This window comes from Geotrypetes seraphini, chromosome 8 (genome assembly GCF_902459505.1).
Source record: "Geotrypetes seraphini chromosome 8, aGeoSer1.1, whole genome shotgun sequence".
NCBI classification, from domain to species: Eukaryota; Metazoa; Chordata; class Amphibia; order Gymnophiona; family Dermophiidae; genus Geotrypetes; species Geotrypetes seraphini.
Genome location: NC_047091.1, coordinates 84,887,921 through 84,907,569, shown reverse-complemented (window position 1 = coordinate 84,907,569; position 19,649 = coordinate 84,887,921). Strand labels below are relative to the sequence as shown.

General features: G+C 46.1%; 1 protein-coding gene and 1 non-coding gene across 3 annotated transcripts in view; both read right to left on the bottom strand.

Annotated features, from left to right (window-relative positions):
* Positions 1-3,894: 3,894 nt before the first annotated feature.
* LOC117366272 lies at positions 3,895-3,997 on the bottom strand. Its single transcript, XR_004540544.1, has one exon. It is a non-coding gene; the product is annotated as a U6 spliceosomal RNA (small nuclear RNA).
* A 6,434-nt stretch (positions 3,998-10,431) lies between these two features.
* Positions 10,432-19,649, bottom strand: part of NDUFA11 (NADH:ubiquinone oxidoreductase subunit A11) — a 30,194-nt gene continuing 20,976 nt past the window's right edge. For both annotated transcript variants that reach the window (XM_033954680.1, XM_033954679.1), the window contains exons 3-4: positions 14,738-14,860; positions 10,432-10,779 (exon numbers count right to left, since the gene is read on the bottom strand). In XM_033954680.1, the coding sequence (XP_033810571.1) occupies positions 10,667-10,779; positions 14,738-14,860 (236 nt within the window). In that variant the 3' untranslated portion in view covers positions 10,432-10,666. The remainder of the gene's footprint in view (positions 10,780-14,737; positions 14,861-19,649) is intronic.

Sequence of the window (19,649 nt, the reverse complement as noted above, 5' to 3'; positions counted from 1 at the left end):
CGACTTGGGAAAGTTCACTTCGAACCCTAGACCCTGAAGAAGTGCGATAGTCTGTTGGGTCGCTGAAATCACTCCCTCCCTGGTCGGGGCCTTGATCAGCCAATCGTCCAGATAGGGAAAGACCCCCGGGAGCGCAGGGCAGCCGCGACCACCACCATACACTTCGTGAACACCCGAGGGGACGAAGCCAGGCCGAAAGGGAGGACCCGGTACTGGAGGTGCAACTCTCCCACTTGAAATCTTAAAAACTTGCGAAAGTCGGGATGCACCGGAACATGGGTATACGCTTCCTTCAAGTCCAGGGAGCACATCCAATCCCCCTGCTCCAGCAGAGGATACAGAATCGGAAGCGACAACATACGGAACTTCTCCCGGACCAGGAACTTGTTGAGCTTCCGGAGTTCCAAAATAGGGCGCAAGTCCCCGGTCTTCTTTGGGACCAAAAAGTAACGGGAGTAAAACCCCCTGCCCCTCTGGTCGCGAGGCACCAATTCGACTGCCCGGAGGCGCAACAATGCCCTGGCTGCGTCCAGGAGAAGGGTCAACTGGCTCCGATTGGGCGGGCAAACTCCGGGTGGCATGTCTCGAGGCTGCACGGAGAAATTGAGCGAATAGCCCTCTGAGACGATCCGGAGCACCCATGCGTCTGACGTAATCTCTGACCAAGCCCCGGCAAAGGCCGTGAGCCGACTCCCGATGGGAAGGGGGTTTAGCGACCTCGCGGCGGGGGCCAGCCCCCAGCCGCCTATCCCGTCAAAAGGACGGCGCAGGCTTGGATGCCCCCTGCGTAGCGGGCTTGGAGGGACCTCCCCTACCCTGATGGGGTGGACGTCGGGGTGGAGGTCTCAAAAAGGCCGGCGTCGTTTTCTGTGGATACCGCCTAGGAGGCTGCTGAAAAGCCCTTTGCGGCGTGGTCTTAGGCTTGGGGCGCACCAGGGAGGCCAGAGAGCGCTCTTGGTCCGAAAGCCTCTTGGTCGCCGCCTCCAAGGAGTCGTCGAACAACTCCGACCCCACGCAGGGCAGATTCGCCAATCGCTCCTGCAGATTGGGGTCCATCTCGAGGGTACGCAGCCACGCCAGCCGGCGCATAGCTACCGCACATGCCGATACCCTCGAGGCAAGTTCAAATGCGTCGTATACAGCAAGGAACAGATACAGGCGCAGTTGGGACAGGTTCGACATAAAAGTGGCGAACCTGTCCCTATGAGAATCCGGGATGAACACCTGGAATTCGGGAAGGTCCTTCACCATCGTTCTTAAGTATGAAGAATAGGAAAAAGCATAATTTAGGACCCTTGTCGCCATCAGAGAATTCGCATAAAGGCGACGGCCAAATTTATCGAGGGTCCGACCTTCCCTCCCAGGGGGGACCGCAGCAGAGACCCTGGAAGGTTGTGACCTCTTAAGCGCCGACTCCACGAGGAGCGATTGGTGCGAGAGTTGCCCCTTGTCAAACCCTTTAGGGGGAATCGTCCGGTATTTTGATTCCATCTTGGTGGGCACTACCGCGACTGTAAGAGGGGCCTCCAAATACCGAAGCAAGGTCTAATGGAGGACCTTGTTCAGTGGGAGGCGAGGGGATACCCGTGGGGGAGCAGGAAGATCCTGCTCCTCCAAAAATTCTTTAGTATAATGGGAACCCGCCAACAGGTCCACCCCCAAAGCCTTCGCCATATCATGCACGAACTTTGAAAAAGAAGAAGTTCTTGCAGGCGGAGAGGGTGTCCGAGATCTCCCCGCCGAGCCGAAGGGAGAGGCCTGGAGAGAGTACCTCAGCTCCTTACCGGATCCCGATCCCCACGAGGCACGGTCCCGTGACCTCGAAGGGGTCGGGGATCGAGCCCGCCTGAAGGAACCCCTGGGGGAACCCCCCGGGGTGCGGGGTATGGAGGCCCGTCCCTTCCGTCCCGGCGAGGAGGCACGGGAACTCTCCCCGATCGGGGACCGCAACAGATTGGGGTTATCGAGGCGGAGTTCCTCGACCCGTAAGGGCTCGCCCTCGGGCGGCGTCGAGCGACCGCGCCTCCGAGGCGAGGCCCGAGACCGCTTGGCCTTCTTCGGCCGGCGCCTCACCCGAGGCTTGCCCGAAGGCGAGGAGCCCCGCGAGGACCTCGAGGACGAGGTAGACGAGATCCTCCGCACCCGGCGCAGCTTGTCCCGGGACTGCACTCTACCCTCAGGCTGTCCCATCGAGGTCGGGTCCGAGGGGAGCGCCGAGGTCGAGGGTGCCTCGGGCGCCGAAACCCCGGTACCCGAGGCCGAGGTCGCCACCTGCGGGGCCGCCGAGACCGAAGCAGTCGAGGCCGAAGCCTGCTGCAGTTGGTCAATGGCCCCGGACAGCTCCGAGGAGATTAACGCCCGGAGCAAGTCCTGGAATGCCGGGATCGACAGCCCCGGCGGCAACACCTGTCGATGCTCCTCAGAGGGCGACCTCGGTCTCGAGTATTCCCTCGGGGCTATCGACTTAGATACCTTGGACTGGGCAGAGGCCGACGCCCCCGCCGACGAAGAGCCCGAGGATGGCTTCCTGGTTGGTCCTGGAGCTGAGGAGGGAAGTGGAGACTTACCCGAGGCCTGTTTTTGCAAGGCAACCGGCTTCGAGGGCAGCGAAGGTGTAGCAGAGGGACCCGATGCCGAGGTCGAGGCCGAGGCCGGGGCCGAAGCCGAACTCGAGGCCTTCCCCGTCGGGGTCTCGACGGCGAAAAGATCCGCCATGCGGGCCCTGCGGCGTGTTAGAGCCCTTTTCTGGAAGGTGGCACACTTAGCACACGACGCTGTCGGGTGCTGGGGCCCCAAGCACCTTAAACAGCACCTGTGAGGGTCTGTGATCGACAAAAGTCGGTCACACCGACCACACTTCTTAAATCCCGTTACGGGCCGGGACATGGACCCAAAACGAGGCCGGGAATGGACGAGGTTCCTCAGCCACGGCTACCGGGAGCCCCCGGAGCGACGGAAACAAACTATTTTTTTTTTTTTTTGAAAAAAAAGGAAAGAAACAATAGAAAACGCAGCGACCGCGTCGAAAATCAGAACACAGCCGCGGCGACAGAAGGCAAACACGAGCACAATTTTCCACAGGGCTTCTGGCTCCGCGGATGAAATTGAACTGAGGACCACGAGGTGGGGATGCGCCCTCTAGTGGGCAAGAAGGCTAGCACATGCGTGGTGCAGTGTGCAAACTTGAAACTTCAATCAAGTTTGCTTGAAAAGCTGTCCGCGCTGGGGCTCCGTAGATGACATCACCCACATGTGAGAATATCATGCCTGCTTGTCCTGGGATAATACTTTTATCCACGCTGTGAATCCATTACCAAAAATAACAAACCAGCAAGCTAAAGCTCCAACAGTTCAAGTGCTTTCCCCATAGTAAATGTCAAAATAGTTTACTTTATTAAACACTTGTTATAATGCATTCCATTTAAAAAGACCAAACAGCTTATAATTAAAGAAAGATCCAGCACATTTAGATAGTGGGAGGGGGGGGGAGTTAGCAAGCTGCTTTAGGGCTTTAAGTCATGTTTTTTGGCCCTTAACACAACTTAAAGGCATGACTTACATATCACTGCAGGAAATTAACCCCCTCTTTTACGAAACTGTGCTAGCAGTTTCTAGCTTGAGGAGCCGCGCAGCTCCCGACACTCATAAGAACTCAATGAGCGTCGGGAGCAGCGCGGCTCTCTGCGCTAAAAACCGCTAGCGCAGTTTTGTAGAAGAGGGAGTAAGTTGCTGCAGGTTATATACTGAGATGCAAATATTCCAACACAACTTGCAGTGATACACAAATAGCATTAGGGGCAAAAAAAATGGCAAATTAACCCCAGTTTTTTGCTATGGTTATTTCACTGTCCTAGAACATGAAAATGCAAAGTGGCAGCTGAATGTTTATTTATTTTAAATATGGAATGCTTCATAAATTTGCATGTCATCCGTGCACTGGGACCATGCTAATTTTCTATGTATTGTTCCAATTTTAGTATATGTGCTGCTGAAGCTTGTTATACTCAGTATTTTATAAATCTCTTTGTCAGACTTGAACGGTTTACAATTTTAAAATATCTAATAGCTCTGAGGAACAGAAAAGAACTCCATAAAAAAAAAGTCAGAAAAAGACCTACCCGAGATCACATTCACTCAATCACATTGTAAGATATTTCTCTCTAAGGACAGATTAGACTTCTATATACTGATACTCTTAGATTAAAAACCTGCCTAAAGGAGGTGTGATTTCAACAAGGTTCTAAATTTTTTATAACTGAACTCCCCATTAATTTTCTTGGAGGAAGCTGTTCCAAATCAATGGAGTAAGTTATAAAAATGTTCGGTCTCTTGTGGATGCCCAGCGCCCAGTGTGGCAGGGTCAGCCTATAGGCTTGTAACGACCTCAAACCCCTTGTGGGTGTATATAAGATTGTCCAGTTATTCAGATAAAGAGGCTGTTGTTCCCATAATGTGCCACGTAGAGCATCTTGAATGCACGTTTAAATGTCACAATTAGCCAGTGATACTTTACCAGTAAAGGAGTTAATAGTCATACCGATGCACATTTCTAAGAAGCCTAAATTTCATGTTCTCTAATCTGTTTAAATCCATTCAAACAGGCTTAATGAAAAAAGGAACTTTAAAGCCGTGCTGTTTTCCACAAACCACTATGAGTATTCACTGCTTCACATAATCTGTGCAGAGATTTTTTGCGATATGGAACAAATTCTTGGTGGAGTTTATTTTTATGCCAGTGATAAGATTTAATCAGTTATTTATGTTGCCCTGTTATTTTTGTACTGTCAATATCAAAGTGTTTCACAAGTATAAAACAGTATCCTCTATAATAAAACCCTAAGCGCGGATGCACACTTACAACGGCATGATCCCTGCCTCCGTGATTTGTGCCTCTGTGGTCGTGTTCAATTTGTGGCACATGTGGCGGTTTGCAGCACGTGCAGTGCTTAACACGGCGGTTTGTCTCCTGCGGTGTGGCGGCGGTGATAGGTGGTGACGAGAGCAACAGCAGGAGGGTGTCCTTTGGCCTGGACGAGGCAGACAGGGTAAGGGTGCAGCGAAGCGTCCGGCTGTCAGAAGAGGTGTTAGTCGAATGAATGAGTTCTCCCAAGCTGGTAAGAATTACAGGATGTAAATACAGGGAAGTGAAGGAGTAGGAAAATGCTGCTGCTGCACAGGGAAGTGGAGGGGGATGGGTGGGAGACAGACAGACAGGGCCAGAGAGAGATAGACAGACAGACAAAGGGGGCCATGGACACCTGGCTCACTTACTCCGGAAAGCTTTAAACTAGGTAAGCCGGAGGAGGGGTCCACTCTCAAACAAGTCGGGTAAGTAACTCTGAGGTAAGAAATCGCGCAAATACTAAAGGGGTCAGAGGGAGGGAGGGGGATAGAGCAAGAGACAGAAACTTAGCATCTGCGGCAAGGAATCAAGTCGATAGAGGGGGACAAAGGGAGAGAAGAAGACTCCACCTGTAAATCAAGGAAGAAAAACTGCATGGACAAAGCGTCAATGGGGAGAAATCTCATGGACACTGAAGGAGACAGAGGCATTTTAATAAGGGTGACAAAAGCAAGATTGCAGAGGACAAGGGCAAGACTGAGGGCAAAATTGAGGGGGACAGAGACAAGATTGAATGGGACAAACTACCTCAGTCAGAAGACACTCCATGCAAACAGAAAGAATGGACAGCCATATATGCTAATGCCCGTAGCTTAGGCAACAAAATACTGGTACTGGAAACGGAAATGAGGAACGCCGACCTTGACGTAGTGGCAATATCAGAAATGTGGTTCTCGGAGACCCACGGATGGGATATGGTCATACCGGGATATAACTTACTCCGTCGAGACAGAGAGGGCAAATCAGGAGGAGGGGTAGCTTTGTACATCAAAGACATCAAAGTTACTAAAATCACAGACATCAAATATACAGAAGAATCCCTCTGGGCGAACTTAGCTAGGGGCCTGTATCTTGGCGTTATATACAGACCACCAAAACAAAAGGAGGCAGACAACATTAGTGGAAGACATTAGTCCATTACTCTACGTGGAGATACAGTGCTGGTGGGAAACTTTAATATGCCCGATGTGGAGTGGAACAACCAGTGGCAGCAAGAAGTTGCTAGCCTCCATGCAAGGAGCACACCTCAAGCAGATGGTATTGGAACCCACCAGGGACCAGGCGATCCTGGACCTGTTGCTCACCAACGGAGACAGTATCTCTGGGGTATCAGTGGGAGACACCTTGGCATCCAGCAACCACAATATGGTTTGGTTCCATCTCAAGAAAGGAACCACTAGGTCAAATACATCGACTAAGGTCCTAAATTTTAAAGGAACTAACTTTCAGGGCTTGGGGGACTATGTCTACACTGTGCTACAAAACCAAAACACGACGGACAATGTGGAGGAACTATGGTCAACGCTGAAGTCTACCCTGCATGAAGCAACCAACATATACATAAAAACTGTGAGCAAACGACGCAAAAACAACAGACCACAGTGGTTCTCCGCGGAAATCTCAGAATTAGGAAAGGAAAAAAAAAAAAAAAGGCATTCGTTACCTACAAACAATCATAACGTCCGGAAGCTAAAATAACCTATCTAGCTAAATCCAAAAGAGTTAAATCAACAGTCAGAGAGGCCAAACTCCGGATGGAAGAGAACATAGCTAGGCAGGTGAAGAAAGGGGAGAAATCATTTTTCAAATACATCAGCGAAAGAAAAAAGAGCACGAGAGGTATTGGGAGGCTAAAGAAACCGGACGGCAGCTATACATATTCGGACGCAGACAAAGCAGAATTACTCAATAATTACTTCTGCTCTGTCTTCATCTGCGAAGCGCCAGCATCTGGTCCTTAGCTACAGACAAAGGGAAGTTGGAAGGACCCATTCCGGGACATGGAATTTACTGCGAGCGAAGTCTATCAAGAGCTATCGAAATTAAAAGTAAACAATGCTATGGGCCCGGACAATCTACACCTTAGAGTGCTTCGAGAACTGAGTGATGTCCTGGCAAAGCCATTAGCAGGGCTCTTCAATCTTTCCCTAAGCAAGGGAAAAGTTCCCCTAGACTGGAAAACTGCCAACATTATCCCACTCCACAAAAAGGGATGCAGGTCAGAGGCTGAAAATTATAGACCGGTGAGACTCACGTCAATAGTGAGTAAACTCATGGAAAAGTTGATTAAGAACAGATTGGACACATTTCTGGATAATGAGAGATTAAGAGATCCCCACCAACATGGCTTTACAAAGGGAAGGTCTTGTCAATCCAATCTGATAAGCTTTTTTGATTGGGTAACCAAAAACCTGGATGGGGGTGAGTCCCTGGACATCGTATATTTAGACTTTAGTAAGGCTTTTGATAGTGTTCCTCACCGTAGGTTATTGAGCAAGATGAACTCGTTTGGACTAGGAGAAACACTGACAGCGTGGGTGCAAGACTAGCTAAGCGGCAGACTTCAGAGAGTGATGGTAAACGGTATCCCCTCGGAAATGTCAAGAGTGACCAGTGGAGTACCTCAGGGCTCGGTCTTGGGCCCGATGCTATTCAACATCTTTGTAAGGGATCTGATTCAGGGAATTTGAGGCAAAATTACATTATTTGCCGACAACGTGAAACTATGCAACACTGTGGGCAGGGCAACAGAACCAAACAGCGCAACCAGGTCGAGCACTATGGAGCAGGACCTGCTTTTACTGGAACAATGGTCCAGTACTTGGCAACTAAACTTTAATGCCAAAATTGTAAAGTAATGCACCTTGGGAGTGGAAATCCATGCAGAACTTACACCTTGAACGGGGAAAACTTATCGAGAACTACTGCAGAAAGGGACCTGGGAGTCCTCATCAGGGAAGATATGAAGGCTGCCAATCAGATGGAGAAAGCTTCAGCAAAGGCCAGACAACTGCTGGGATGCATTAGAAGGAGCTTTATCAGCCGAAAGCCTGAAGTCATACTGCCGCTGTATAGAGTCATGGTAAGACCTCATCTGGAGTACTGTGTCCAGTTTTGGAGGCCGCATTATCAAAAGGATGTGAAGAGGATGGAGTCAATCCAGAGAATGGCCACTAGGATGGTATAACGACTTAAAGACATCTCATATGAAGAACGTCGGACCAGGCTGCGCCTATATTCACTCAAGAAGCGCAGAGAAAGGGGGGACATGATAGAAACATTCAAATACATCACGGGATGAATTGAAGTGGAGGAAGAAATCTTTTTTCTAAAGGGTCCCAAGGCAACAAGAGGGCATCCGCTGAAACTCATGGGGGGAAGACTTCATGGTGACACCAGGAAGTACTTCTTCACTGAGCGGGTGATTGATCAATGGAATAGTCTTCCACGCCAGGTGGTTGAGGCCAGCAGTGTGATCGACTTCAAGAATCGATGGGACAAACAGGTAGGGGTACCACAGAGTTATGCTTAAAAATGGATACCCCAGGGAGAGAGGGCTAGTCTTGAGTGGGCAGACTTGTTGGGCCGCCGGCCCTTATCTGCCGTCATACTCTATGTTTCTATGGAGAGAGATGGCCAGAAAGAAAGACAGGGGGCAGGGAGAGAGACAGACAGAAAGAAAGACAAACAGATACCGGGAGGGAGAGAGAGAGAAAGAAAGAAAGACAGACAGACAGAAAGCGGCCAAGGAGAGAGACAGAAAGACAGTGGCCAAGGAGAGAGACAGAGAGAAAAACAGACAGCGGCCAAGGAGAGAGAGACAGAAAGAAACAAAGACAGACAGACAACGGCCAAGGAAAGAGAAAGAAAGAAAGAAAAAAAATGACAGACAGACAGCAGCCAAGGAGAGAGACAGAAAAAAAGAAAGACAGACAGACACAGGGGCCAAGGAGAGAGAAAGCACTACTGCTGGACAGGGCTGCTGGACAGGGAAAGCAGGCAAGGGGTGGTGGTGGACAGCAAAGGAGAAAGAGAGACAGAAAGACAGCGGCCCAGGAAAGCGACAGAAAGACAGACAGACACATCTATTCTAGCACCCGTTAATGTAACGGGCTTAAAGACTAGTCTATTATAAATTTGCAAACATTATCAAAAACTTTAATATATATCTTAGCAAAGTCTTCAGAATGTGCCTCCAACCAGCCAAGATTTCTAAGGCTGAGTCACTCTGTCGGCATATTCACCCTCATCAGACTTGCTTAATGCTCTGTGCTCTTTTTTGTTTCAAAGTAAATAAATATAAAATTAACTAACTCAAGAAAGAGTTCCCCCTTCAGTCTTATTCCACAGCATCCTGGTCATATATTTTAACCAAAGTATATAAGTCAGGAATAAGACTGAAGGGGAGGCTCTTTCTTGAGAAAGCCGCAGGGCAAAACATGTCGAACTGACAGGTCCTTACCCGACATTCATGGAAAACTAATATAGAGTTTATGCAGACTCGATGCAGTATCAAGCTAAGTAACAAAATTGTTTATTGTTTTGAGTTAGTTAAGTTTGTATTTAAGTTTATATTTACTTTGAAACTAAAAATTCACAAAAAGAGCACAAAGCAGGTCTGATGAGGATGAATATGCCGATGGAGTGACTCAGCCGTAGAAAACACTTGGCTGGTTGGAGGCCTATTCTGAAGACTTTGCTAAAATATGTATTAAAGTTTTTGATAATAGTTTTTGCAAATTTATAATAGATAAGAACATAAGAATTGCTGCTGCTGGGTCAGACCAGTGGTCTATCGTGCCCAGCAGTCCGCTCACGCAGCAGCCCCCAGGTCAAAGACCAGTGCTCTAAATGAGTCCAGCCTCAGCTGCGTACGTTCCAGTTTAGTAGGAACTTGTCCAACTTTGTCTTGAATCCCTGGAGGGTGTTTTCCCCTATAACAGACTCCGGAAGAGTGTTCCAGTTTTCTACCACTCTCTGGGTGAAGAACTTTCTTACGTTTGTACGGAATCTATCCCCTTTTAACTTTAGAGAGTGCCCTCTCGTTCTCTTCTTATACTTGTGAAACACAGTGATAAGATTTAAGGCAGCTAGAAGTTTCTTTATTTATGCTACTACTAAGTTTGAGGTTTTATCTCCACTGCCTGGCATGGTAACAATTTAAGTACTCTGTGACATGTGCAAAACTAACCCATTTAGATAAATTACCACCGAGACATTTCTATAGAACAACCAGTATATCCAGATTTCTATTTTCTCAATATTCATTTAATGAAAAAGTCACTGGAGCATAGTTTTACTCTTTGCCTTTAATGTGTCATTTTGAGCTATTAACGTGGGTGGTATATACTTGATATATCACTCTGTTTATCTGAAGATCTTGAATATACAAACTACACGTGTTGATATCTATGTCTTGCATGCAGTTGTATCAGGACACACAGATGCTGGAATGTGAATCCAATCCAGGCAGGTATCAATGCAACACAAGTGCCAGCCCACTGAATGATAGAATGCTCACACATATCTCACTGAATGATACTGTATACCTGTTCCATCTCAAGCAATGGGGAACAGTATGTTTAATAAGAAACAACACAGATAGAACACATTTAAATACCCTCTGTGAGATTCTTCATTGCATATGTTACACTTAAATTTATTCCCTGATTTGCCTGTTAAACAGAAAAAAAACCATAGCATTTTACAAAATATGCTGAAGAAAGTAGTGGGGCAATTAGGTCTACTCAACCAGTCACTGATTTATAGTTCAGGAGGCCCAACAATTTTCCAGCCTTCCTTCTTTCCAATTTTTGTCAGTGCTGCCACTGTCCCCAATGCCAGACATGCCGTGGTACCCGTCATATAGTTGTGTGCTGTCAGATCAACAGAAAAAACGATCATGAGTATTTCAATAAACAAACACCCTTTTAAAACCTATCCTCATTAATTACTCTATATAAAACCAATAAGATTACTAAGGCTTAGATTCTCAAAAAGTCGTGTTAAAAACTGACAGGCCGTTGTCACAGCCGTTATAGTAGCGATTTTAAAAAAAGCGAGTCATTCTCCAAAAATCGCTCATACAAATGAGGTTGGCAGAGAGTAGCAACAATTTGCTAAATTTGCATGTGCCCATCGCTGTGATAGCGATGGGCACATGTGCAAAATAAACGCAACTCCCCCCACCCTACAACAAATTGAGCCGCCAAAGTCAAGCAACCCGCCATCCGACAGCGGGAGAGATGCCCACTCTCTCCTGCCGCCAAACAACACAAACACACCAACATCCCCTCAGTAGTGGGAGAGATGCCTACTCTTTCCCACTGCAAACAACACCCCCACCCGGGGAGAGAGATGCCCACTCTCTCCCACCGCCAAGCAACACACATCCCCAATATCCCCTCGGCAGTGGAAGAGATGACCACTCTCTCCCATCGCCATGCATCCCCCCCTCCCCATGCCTCCAATGACCCTCGCCCTCTCCCCCTTAACTTACATAGATGGCTGGCTTAAGGGATGCCTACTCCCTCTGGCCAGCAGGTCCGCCTCTTCAAAATGGCGGGCCATCCCCTCCCCAGGGCGTCCTGGATGCACCGGGGAGGGGCCTGAGGCTCTGACTGGGGAGGGCACTTCCGATGCATCAGAGGAAAGATCCTGCCGGGGCTGGCCACAAGCAGCCTGTTTTGAGGTTGCCTCCTGCTGACTAGCTGTGCTTGGGTGAGGAAGGGACAGAGGGAGGTGGTTTGTGGCTCAGGACACTGCCTGCTTCTATAGCTTGAGGGAGGAGGGCTTCGTGGCTCAGGACTGCTGCCGCACTGGTGCTTCGGGGTGGGGGAAAAGACTGTATTAGACAAGGTTTCTAAATTATTCTCAATTAACCAGAAAAACAGTTATCTGGTACCCACCAATCCCCACGGGTGCCAGATAGCTGAGATTCTATTGTACTACTACTTATAATTTCTATAGAACTGCTAGATTATACACAGAACTGTACATTAAAATATTCGAGAAATAGTCCCTGCCCAGTAGAGCTTACAATGTAATCGGACAAGGATAAGTAGGGGGTTAGGAAGTTTCTCAGGCATGGTTTTTTACAAGTGAGCGAAGGTTAGGAGTTAAAAGCAGCCTCGAAAAGGTGGGATTTTAGTCTGGATTTGAATACTGCAAAGGATACAGCTTGATGTACTGACACAGGCAGTCTGTTCCAGTAGAACAGCAATGGAGTTAATAGTAGAGCAGAAAGATACAGATAAGAGAGACTTGCCCAATGAACAGAGATCACAGGAAGGAGTATAGGGAGACGCATTTGATTTATAATTTAACTAATGGATGCCTAAATCAACTTTTACGTAAGAAAAGCTTTGAATAATTTTACCCTACCTCTCGTTCTCTCCTGGTTTTTTGTTTTTTTTCTTCTCCCCCATTGTAACTTTACCCTCTTTCCCTCTTTCTCATGTGAGTCTTTATTGATTTTATTGTAATTATGTCATAGTTTCTATATTATTATGTACATCGCCTAGAATTTCGAAATAGGCGATTCATCAAATGTGAAATAAAACTTGAAACTTGAAACTTGAAACTTGAAATAAGAGAGATATAGAGGAGCTGTAGAGTGAATGAGCTTGTAAGTCAATAGGAGTTTGAACTGTATGCGGAAATGGACAGGGAGCCAATAAAGTGACTTGAAGAGAGGGGTGATGTGGGCATGGCGACTCTGGCAGAATATAAGTCATGCAGCAGAATTTTGAACGAACTGAAGGGGAAGAGATGGTTACATGGAAGACCTGTGAGAAGCAAGTTGCAGTAGTCAGGGCGAGAGGTGATAAGAGTGTGGGGATAAGGGTTTTGGTAGTGTGCTCAGAGAAGAAGGGTCAGATTTTGGAGATATTATAGAGAAAAAAAACAACAGGTTTTGGAGGTCTGTTGGGTTTGTGCAGTGAGAGAGAGAGGAGTCAAAGATGACCCGGAGGTTGCGAGCTGGAAAAAAAGGGGGGATGATGTTATCCAATAAGATAGAGAGTGGGGGCAGGGGAAAGGAAGGCTAAGTAGCTCAATCTTGGTCATGTTCAGTTTTAAGTGGCAGTGGTACATCCAGGCAGCAATGTTGGACAGGCAGGCTGAAACTCAGGCCTGGACTCTGGTGCAGAGTAGGTAGATCTGGGAATCATCAGCGTAGAGGCAATATTGAAAATCATGGGAGGAGATTAGAGAATCAAGAGAATGAGTATAGATGGAGAAAAGAAGAGGTCCAAGGACAGAGAACCAATAGTAGGATAGGAGTGGAGGAGGATTCACCATTGCATACACTAAAGGTACAATGTGAGAGATAAGGAGAGAATCAAGAAAGAACAGGATCTTGAAAACCAAGTGAGGACACGGTATCAAAGAGAAGATGGATCTAGAAGGATGAGGATAGAATAGAGGCCCTTGGATCTGGCCAGGAACAGACCATTGGAGACTTTAGCAAGAGCAGTTTCCATATTGTGCCTGATTGGAGTGGATCGAGAATAGCTAGGGATGATAAAAAGTCAAGGCAATGGCAGTGAACAGCATGCTCAAGTAGCTTGGATAAGAAGGAAAGGAAGGAGACGGGGTAATGGAAGGGCAGGTAGGGTCCAGTGATGGTTTTTTGAAGAGTGGTGTAACTACGGCATGTTTGAAAATATCAGGGACAGTTGCAGTGGAACGTGATAGATCAAGTCAATTAAGCCGTCAGCGCAATGCACGGTGGTGGCAAAAAGGGTGAACAGAATGCTGGGAATGATTAAGAAGGGGATCACAAACAGATCGGAGAAGGTTATCATGCCGCTGTACTGGGCCATGGTACACCTTCACCTGGAATACTGCGTCAAGCACTGGTCGCAGTACATGAAGAAGGACACAGTACTACTCGATAGGGTCCAGAGAAGACCAACTAAAATGATAAAGGGGCCGAAGGAGTTGCCGTACAGTGAGAGATTAGAGAAACTGGGCCTTCTTCTCCCTTGAAAAGAGGAGACTGAGAGGGGACATGATCAAAACATTCACGATAATGAAGGGAATAGACTTAGTAGATAGAGACAGGTTGTTCACCCTCTCCAAGGTAGAGAGAACGAGAGGGCACTCTCTAAAGTTAAAAGGGGATAGATTCCGTACAAATGTAAGGAAGTTCTTCTTCACCCAGAGAATAGTAGAAAACTGGAACACTCTTCCGGAGGCTCTTATAGGGGAAAACACCATCCAGAGATTCAAGATAAAGATAGACAAGTTCCTGCTGAACCAGAACGTATGCAGGTAAAGCTAGTCTCTGTTAGGGCACTGGTCTTTGACCTAAGGATCGCCGCATGAGCGGACTGCTGGGCACGATGGACCACTGGTCTGACCCAGCAGTGGCAATTCTTATGTTCTTATGAGCATGTGACATATGAAAAGAGTGGCAGTAGAAGAGAGAGTGGTGAATAGACGGCTGGATATCAGATCAGAGGAACAGGTAGTGAGTTTGGAAAATAAATGTGCAGTTTCCTCTTCAGTGATTTCAGGAAAGGAAGAGAAGGTCACAGGGGCCAAAGGAGGGTTGACAGAGTGGGCTGGGGGAAGGAGAGGTGGAGGTGGCTTGGTTGAGAACTCAAGGTTGATCTTGTGAACCTTGTCAAAGAAGTATTCCACAATAGTCTAGAGGGAAACCGATAGAGGGGTTGGAGGTGAGGGCATTCTGAGAGAGAGTTCAGTGTGGCAAAGAGATGGCGAGGGTTAAACTCTCTCCACTCTATATCCTATGCCAAGAAGAATCTGGTAACAATTTAGTATCACAGGTATCACTACATCCTCTTAGGAAGCAGAATACAGACTTACTTCTCACACCCAAAAAAACACCCGAGGCACACCCGCCAATGAAGTAATTCACAGCATCATCCGGTTTCTCTCGTATTTGAGCAGTGAGGCAGGTAGTCATTCCAAATATTGCTGCTAAAGAAGCTGCAAGAAAAACAAAGAGTACCGTAAGTTAGAGTAAGTCCAGAAATTAGGGTATAGGTGGAAAAGAGGGAACAAAACTCATTCTGATATTCTACTTATAATCAGAATATATTCCAAGATTGCAAAAAGGACTGACAAATTGGACGTTATTTCTTGTTTTTTGTATCTTTTACTATTTCCATTTTTCTTCTGTTGTAAGCCACTTTGATGATATATGAAATGGAGTGAAGGAATAACATAAACAAGATACAATGCATAGTCAGTGAGGGAGGAAAGGATTCCTAACAGATGTAAGGCTGTTTGCCAATTACAGCAATGAGGTGCAAGATCAAAGTGACTGGCTGCAGCTTGGAAAACTAAGAATGTGTGATGTGTACGGCTTCTCTTTAAAATGTTAACAAGCTTGCTTTTAGGAATATGAAGAACTTCAAAAGAGCAGTCTTAGAAACAGATATTTTGGTTGACAGTGGTGTACTAAGCTACACTAAAAGTGGACTATACTAATATTAGTGCAGGGTTTTCCCACGAGTTAAAACCACTTTCAGCATGGCTGTAAAATGGGCATATTTCCTATTAATGGCCACATACTAATTTCCTAATTAGCAAGTAGCCATTACCGCATGACTTAATTTTCTAGGTTAGCCCAAGGCAATGTAACTGCGCTAACCAATCAGCACAGGGCATGCCTACACTCTACTTCCAAACACATCCCCTGTGCTTAAAAAGAAAAACCCTATCTTTTAGCACGAGTAGCATGCACCAATTCCAAAACTAACATGGGATGTCCGAATGTATCCTGCGATAGTGCTTTTTTAACCTATAGTAGGCACGCACTAGTAAAAGAACCCCTAAGGGTGGGGGCAAGCCTTAATGCAAAAGAATCAAAACAGCCTGCATAGAATGAGCCAAAATGTATAGAGTCCAAAAATTAGGAAACAAAATGTTGTCTGTCTCACCAAAATACAATAGAAGCAGCAAGCAACGTGTTTCCCAGTGAGCATGGGCATTGGACGCCTGCACACTCATAAAGCTGCAGTTGCCAATTAAGCTGCTAGCTTTCACTCAAGGTGTGAAAAATAACAAAAAACATGGAAAATGATGCTAACGCAAGGTTTTACCAAAACATAATTATTTATTTAGTTATTGTTTTTATGTTTCCATTATGAAACTCAAAAGAATAAAGCATAGTTGCGTTAACAGGAGGTCGTTATAGTTGCCAAAATGCTGGCCTTCTGATAACGAACTCAGCTCAATACTTTGAAACTCCCCATTATATACCTTTGGCTCAGTGTGACATCATTGGCCCGTGGGCCAACCAAAAACAGAGGTGGTCTTTAAAGTTAGACAAAGAAAATTTCTCTATGTTTAAAAGTTTCAGAAATTACATTTGTTTTGTTTACATTCATTTCTGAATATACATTAACATTTTATAACATATCCAATATTCAAGAGAATCTACAATTGTTAACAGGGTGCTGAAAATTGATCAGCCTTAGAGGAAAAGGAGAAAGTGAAGGAGAAGGCAATCAAAGAGAAGGAGGTGCTGTTTTCCCCCTCTCCCTGAAACCTAACAGCTTCATGTTGCAGCCTCTGACTAATTATTTCCAGATGTTGTGTTCAGGATTTTTTCTTTAGTGTTCTTTTTTATAAACCATTTCATTTTAAATATAGATTCTTTCATCCATCCATTCAGCACTTGCTTGGGGCCCCACATCCATTCAGACCATGTATTTTCATTCATATTTAATACATGTTATATCTTAGTTTAGGATACGTAATCTAATATGCTCTTCCTACCCAGCCTAAGGCACATCTGGTATCAATTAGAACCACGCTGTTAAAAGCGGGAAAAACTCTGAACAAAGGACACAGGCTGAACACAAAAGGGAGTTCAGCCAAACAGATACAGAAAGACAAAGAACAAAATGGAGTCCATGTATATCCTGATTTCCTTTATGATCTAGCCTAATAGCAAAATACATAAAAAGAATATTATTATGCTTTCCCTTAATATTAATCTGTAGTGTGTTTTTCTGGCCTTGGCTACAGCCATAATCAGATTTTTATTCACCAGTTTTTTGTACGCTTCTATTGGGCGTGGCCTTATCTAACACATATGCTTGTATCTAACTAGAGTTACCCAGAATCATATGAAAAACAGGCCCTTTTGTACAAAAACTCTATAAAAATACTGCACTATCATGTCCTGACATCCATTCCATTACCGTCCAATAGACATCACCCCCTACTGGCCACGAGCCACTACTGCTCACCAGCAAGCAAATTTCCCAGAAAGTACAAGACAGATAAACAGGCCAGTTCAATGACCTATGCAAACTGAATTCTATCCCTACATAATTTAGACTAATGGATAATTTGACATTTCAGAATGCCCATGCTGTTTTTCTGTCATTTTTAAATGAAATTGATTTTTGTTAGAGGATTGAGTTAAGATTGTACTAGAAAGCTAGAATGGTTTTTTATTTGTGTGTGTTTTTCATGGTTTTTTTTACAATGCTTTTGCTATTGTACATCACCTTGCATTCTTTTTAAGATGGAATACCTAAATATGTGTTAAATTTCTGCACAAAGAGTTATGATTTTTATAACCCAAGAGAACACAAAACAGTTCAACAAAAAAAAATCTGCATCAGACCAGACTCTCTCCATAACTTCCTTTCTTAGTTATGTTGCTATGTTATACATAAAAGGAGAAATTAGGTTCTTACCTGCTAATTTTCTTTCTCTTAGCTTGTAGACTGGTAAAGTCCTTACAAATGGGTTATATGCCTCACTGCTACCAGCAGATGGAGATTGAGCACAAACTTGTATATCAGACTAGAATCTGCCCAGCAACTCAGTCTGCCAAATAGCCAAGCAGAACCTTGGAAAGACTTCAACACACTCCGAACAGGAGTGGAAAAAAAACAACAAATACTTATAAACTACTGTTGGAACATGTGTAGAACTTAATCCTGGTATAGAAAACATCCCCACAGCTCACCAGCTAAGCCAGCTGAGCCATAGCCGCTGTTCTTACTTCTCCCCTGCCCTAGAAAAATTCTAGAACACACAGAAAAACCAAAATGTGCACGCGGACAAAACAAAAACCCGCAATCACCGCACAAAGACAGACAGGGTGGGGGCCTATACCAGTTTACATGCTAACAGAAAGAAAATTAGTAGGTAAGAACCTAATTTATCCTTCTGTATCGCTTGGTAGACTGGTATAGTTCTAATGAATGGGACATACCAAAGCAGCAAAACACATTCACCGAATACCGCATCCCGACGCACTTGTACATCTACACAGTAGTGTCTTACAAAGGAATGCAGAGAAGACCAAACTGCAGCCTTGCAAATATCCACTGGAGGCACCAGAGAAGATTCAGCCCAAGAAGCTGCCTGACCTCTACTGGAATGAGTCTTAAGAAATTCTAGAACAGGCTTCTTCTTCAGAAGATAAGCAGAAGCAATAGTCTCCTTGATCCAGCGCACAATAGTAGCCTTAGAAGCGCCATCCCCCTTACGAGGACCCACTAGAAGGTCAATGAGATGATCTGATTTTCTAATCTCCTGGGTCCTCTGCACATAAGCGCGAAGGACCCGACTGACATCCAACCTGTGCAGCTGTCTCTGCTCGGAATAGCCCTTCTGGCTACCCAACACCGGGAGGACCACTGCCTGATTGACATAAAAGGAGAAAACTACCTTTGGCAGAAAGGAAGGAACAGGCCTCAAGACAACCCGCTCCCTAGAAAACTCCAAAAAGGGAGCCCTACAAGAGAAAGCCTGCAGCTCAGAAACATGTCTAGCTGAAGTAATAGCCACCAAGAAGACCGCTTTATGAGTAAGGTCCTTCAAAGAGCAGTCACCCAATGGTTCAAAAGAAGGGTGCACTAGAACTGACAGAACCAAATTCAGATCCCAAGATGGAACAGAGGGTCGTATGGGAGGCTTGAGCAACTTGGCCGCCTGCAAGAAGTGAATCACATCAGGAATGGCAGTCAAACGCTAACCTTTCAATAACCCTCAAAAGGCTGACAAGGCTGCAAGCTGAACCCGGAGAGAAGACCAATCCAGTCCCTTATCCAGGTCATCCTGCAAGAACTCTAAGATGTTAGGCATGGAAGCGCGAAAAGAGACCACTCCACATGCATCACACCACTCCTCAAATAGACGCCAAACCCTCACATAAGCCCGAGAGATGGAAAGCCTCCGGGACCCCAAGAGAGTTGAGATCACTTTATCTGAATACTCCTAGGTGACCCCTTTCAAGAGCCAAGCTGTAAGACAAAAGGGACCTGGACTAGAGGCAGAGGAAGAGGATCCACCACCAGATGCCTCACCAGATCCACGTACCACAGTCATCAAGGCCAATCCGGAGCCACCAGAACCACGAGGCCTGGATAACGAATTATGCGGAGAAGAACTCTGCCCACTAATGGCCATGGAGGGAATACACACAACAGCCCCTCTGTTGGCCATAGTTGAACCAAAGCATCCAGGCCCTTGGCCTGACCGTCTCTGCGGAGTCGTGGCCAGATTAAAGGGAAGTACACAGAACTGATAATGTTGCCCCAAGATCACAAAGCGCAGGAAGCGATGATGGGAGGCCCGAATAGGAATGTGCAAGTAGGCCTCAGTCAGATCTAGAGAGGTCAGAAACTCCCCCGGCTGAACCGCCAGAATCACAGACCGCAGAGTGGAAGGAAGGTAAGTAAAGAGCCTTGTTGACCCCCCTTCAAATCCAAAATGGGCCAAAAGATCCCTTCTTTCTTTGGCACAA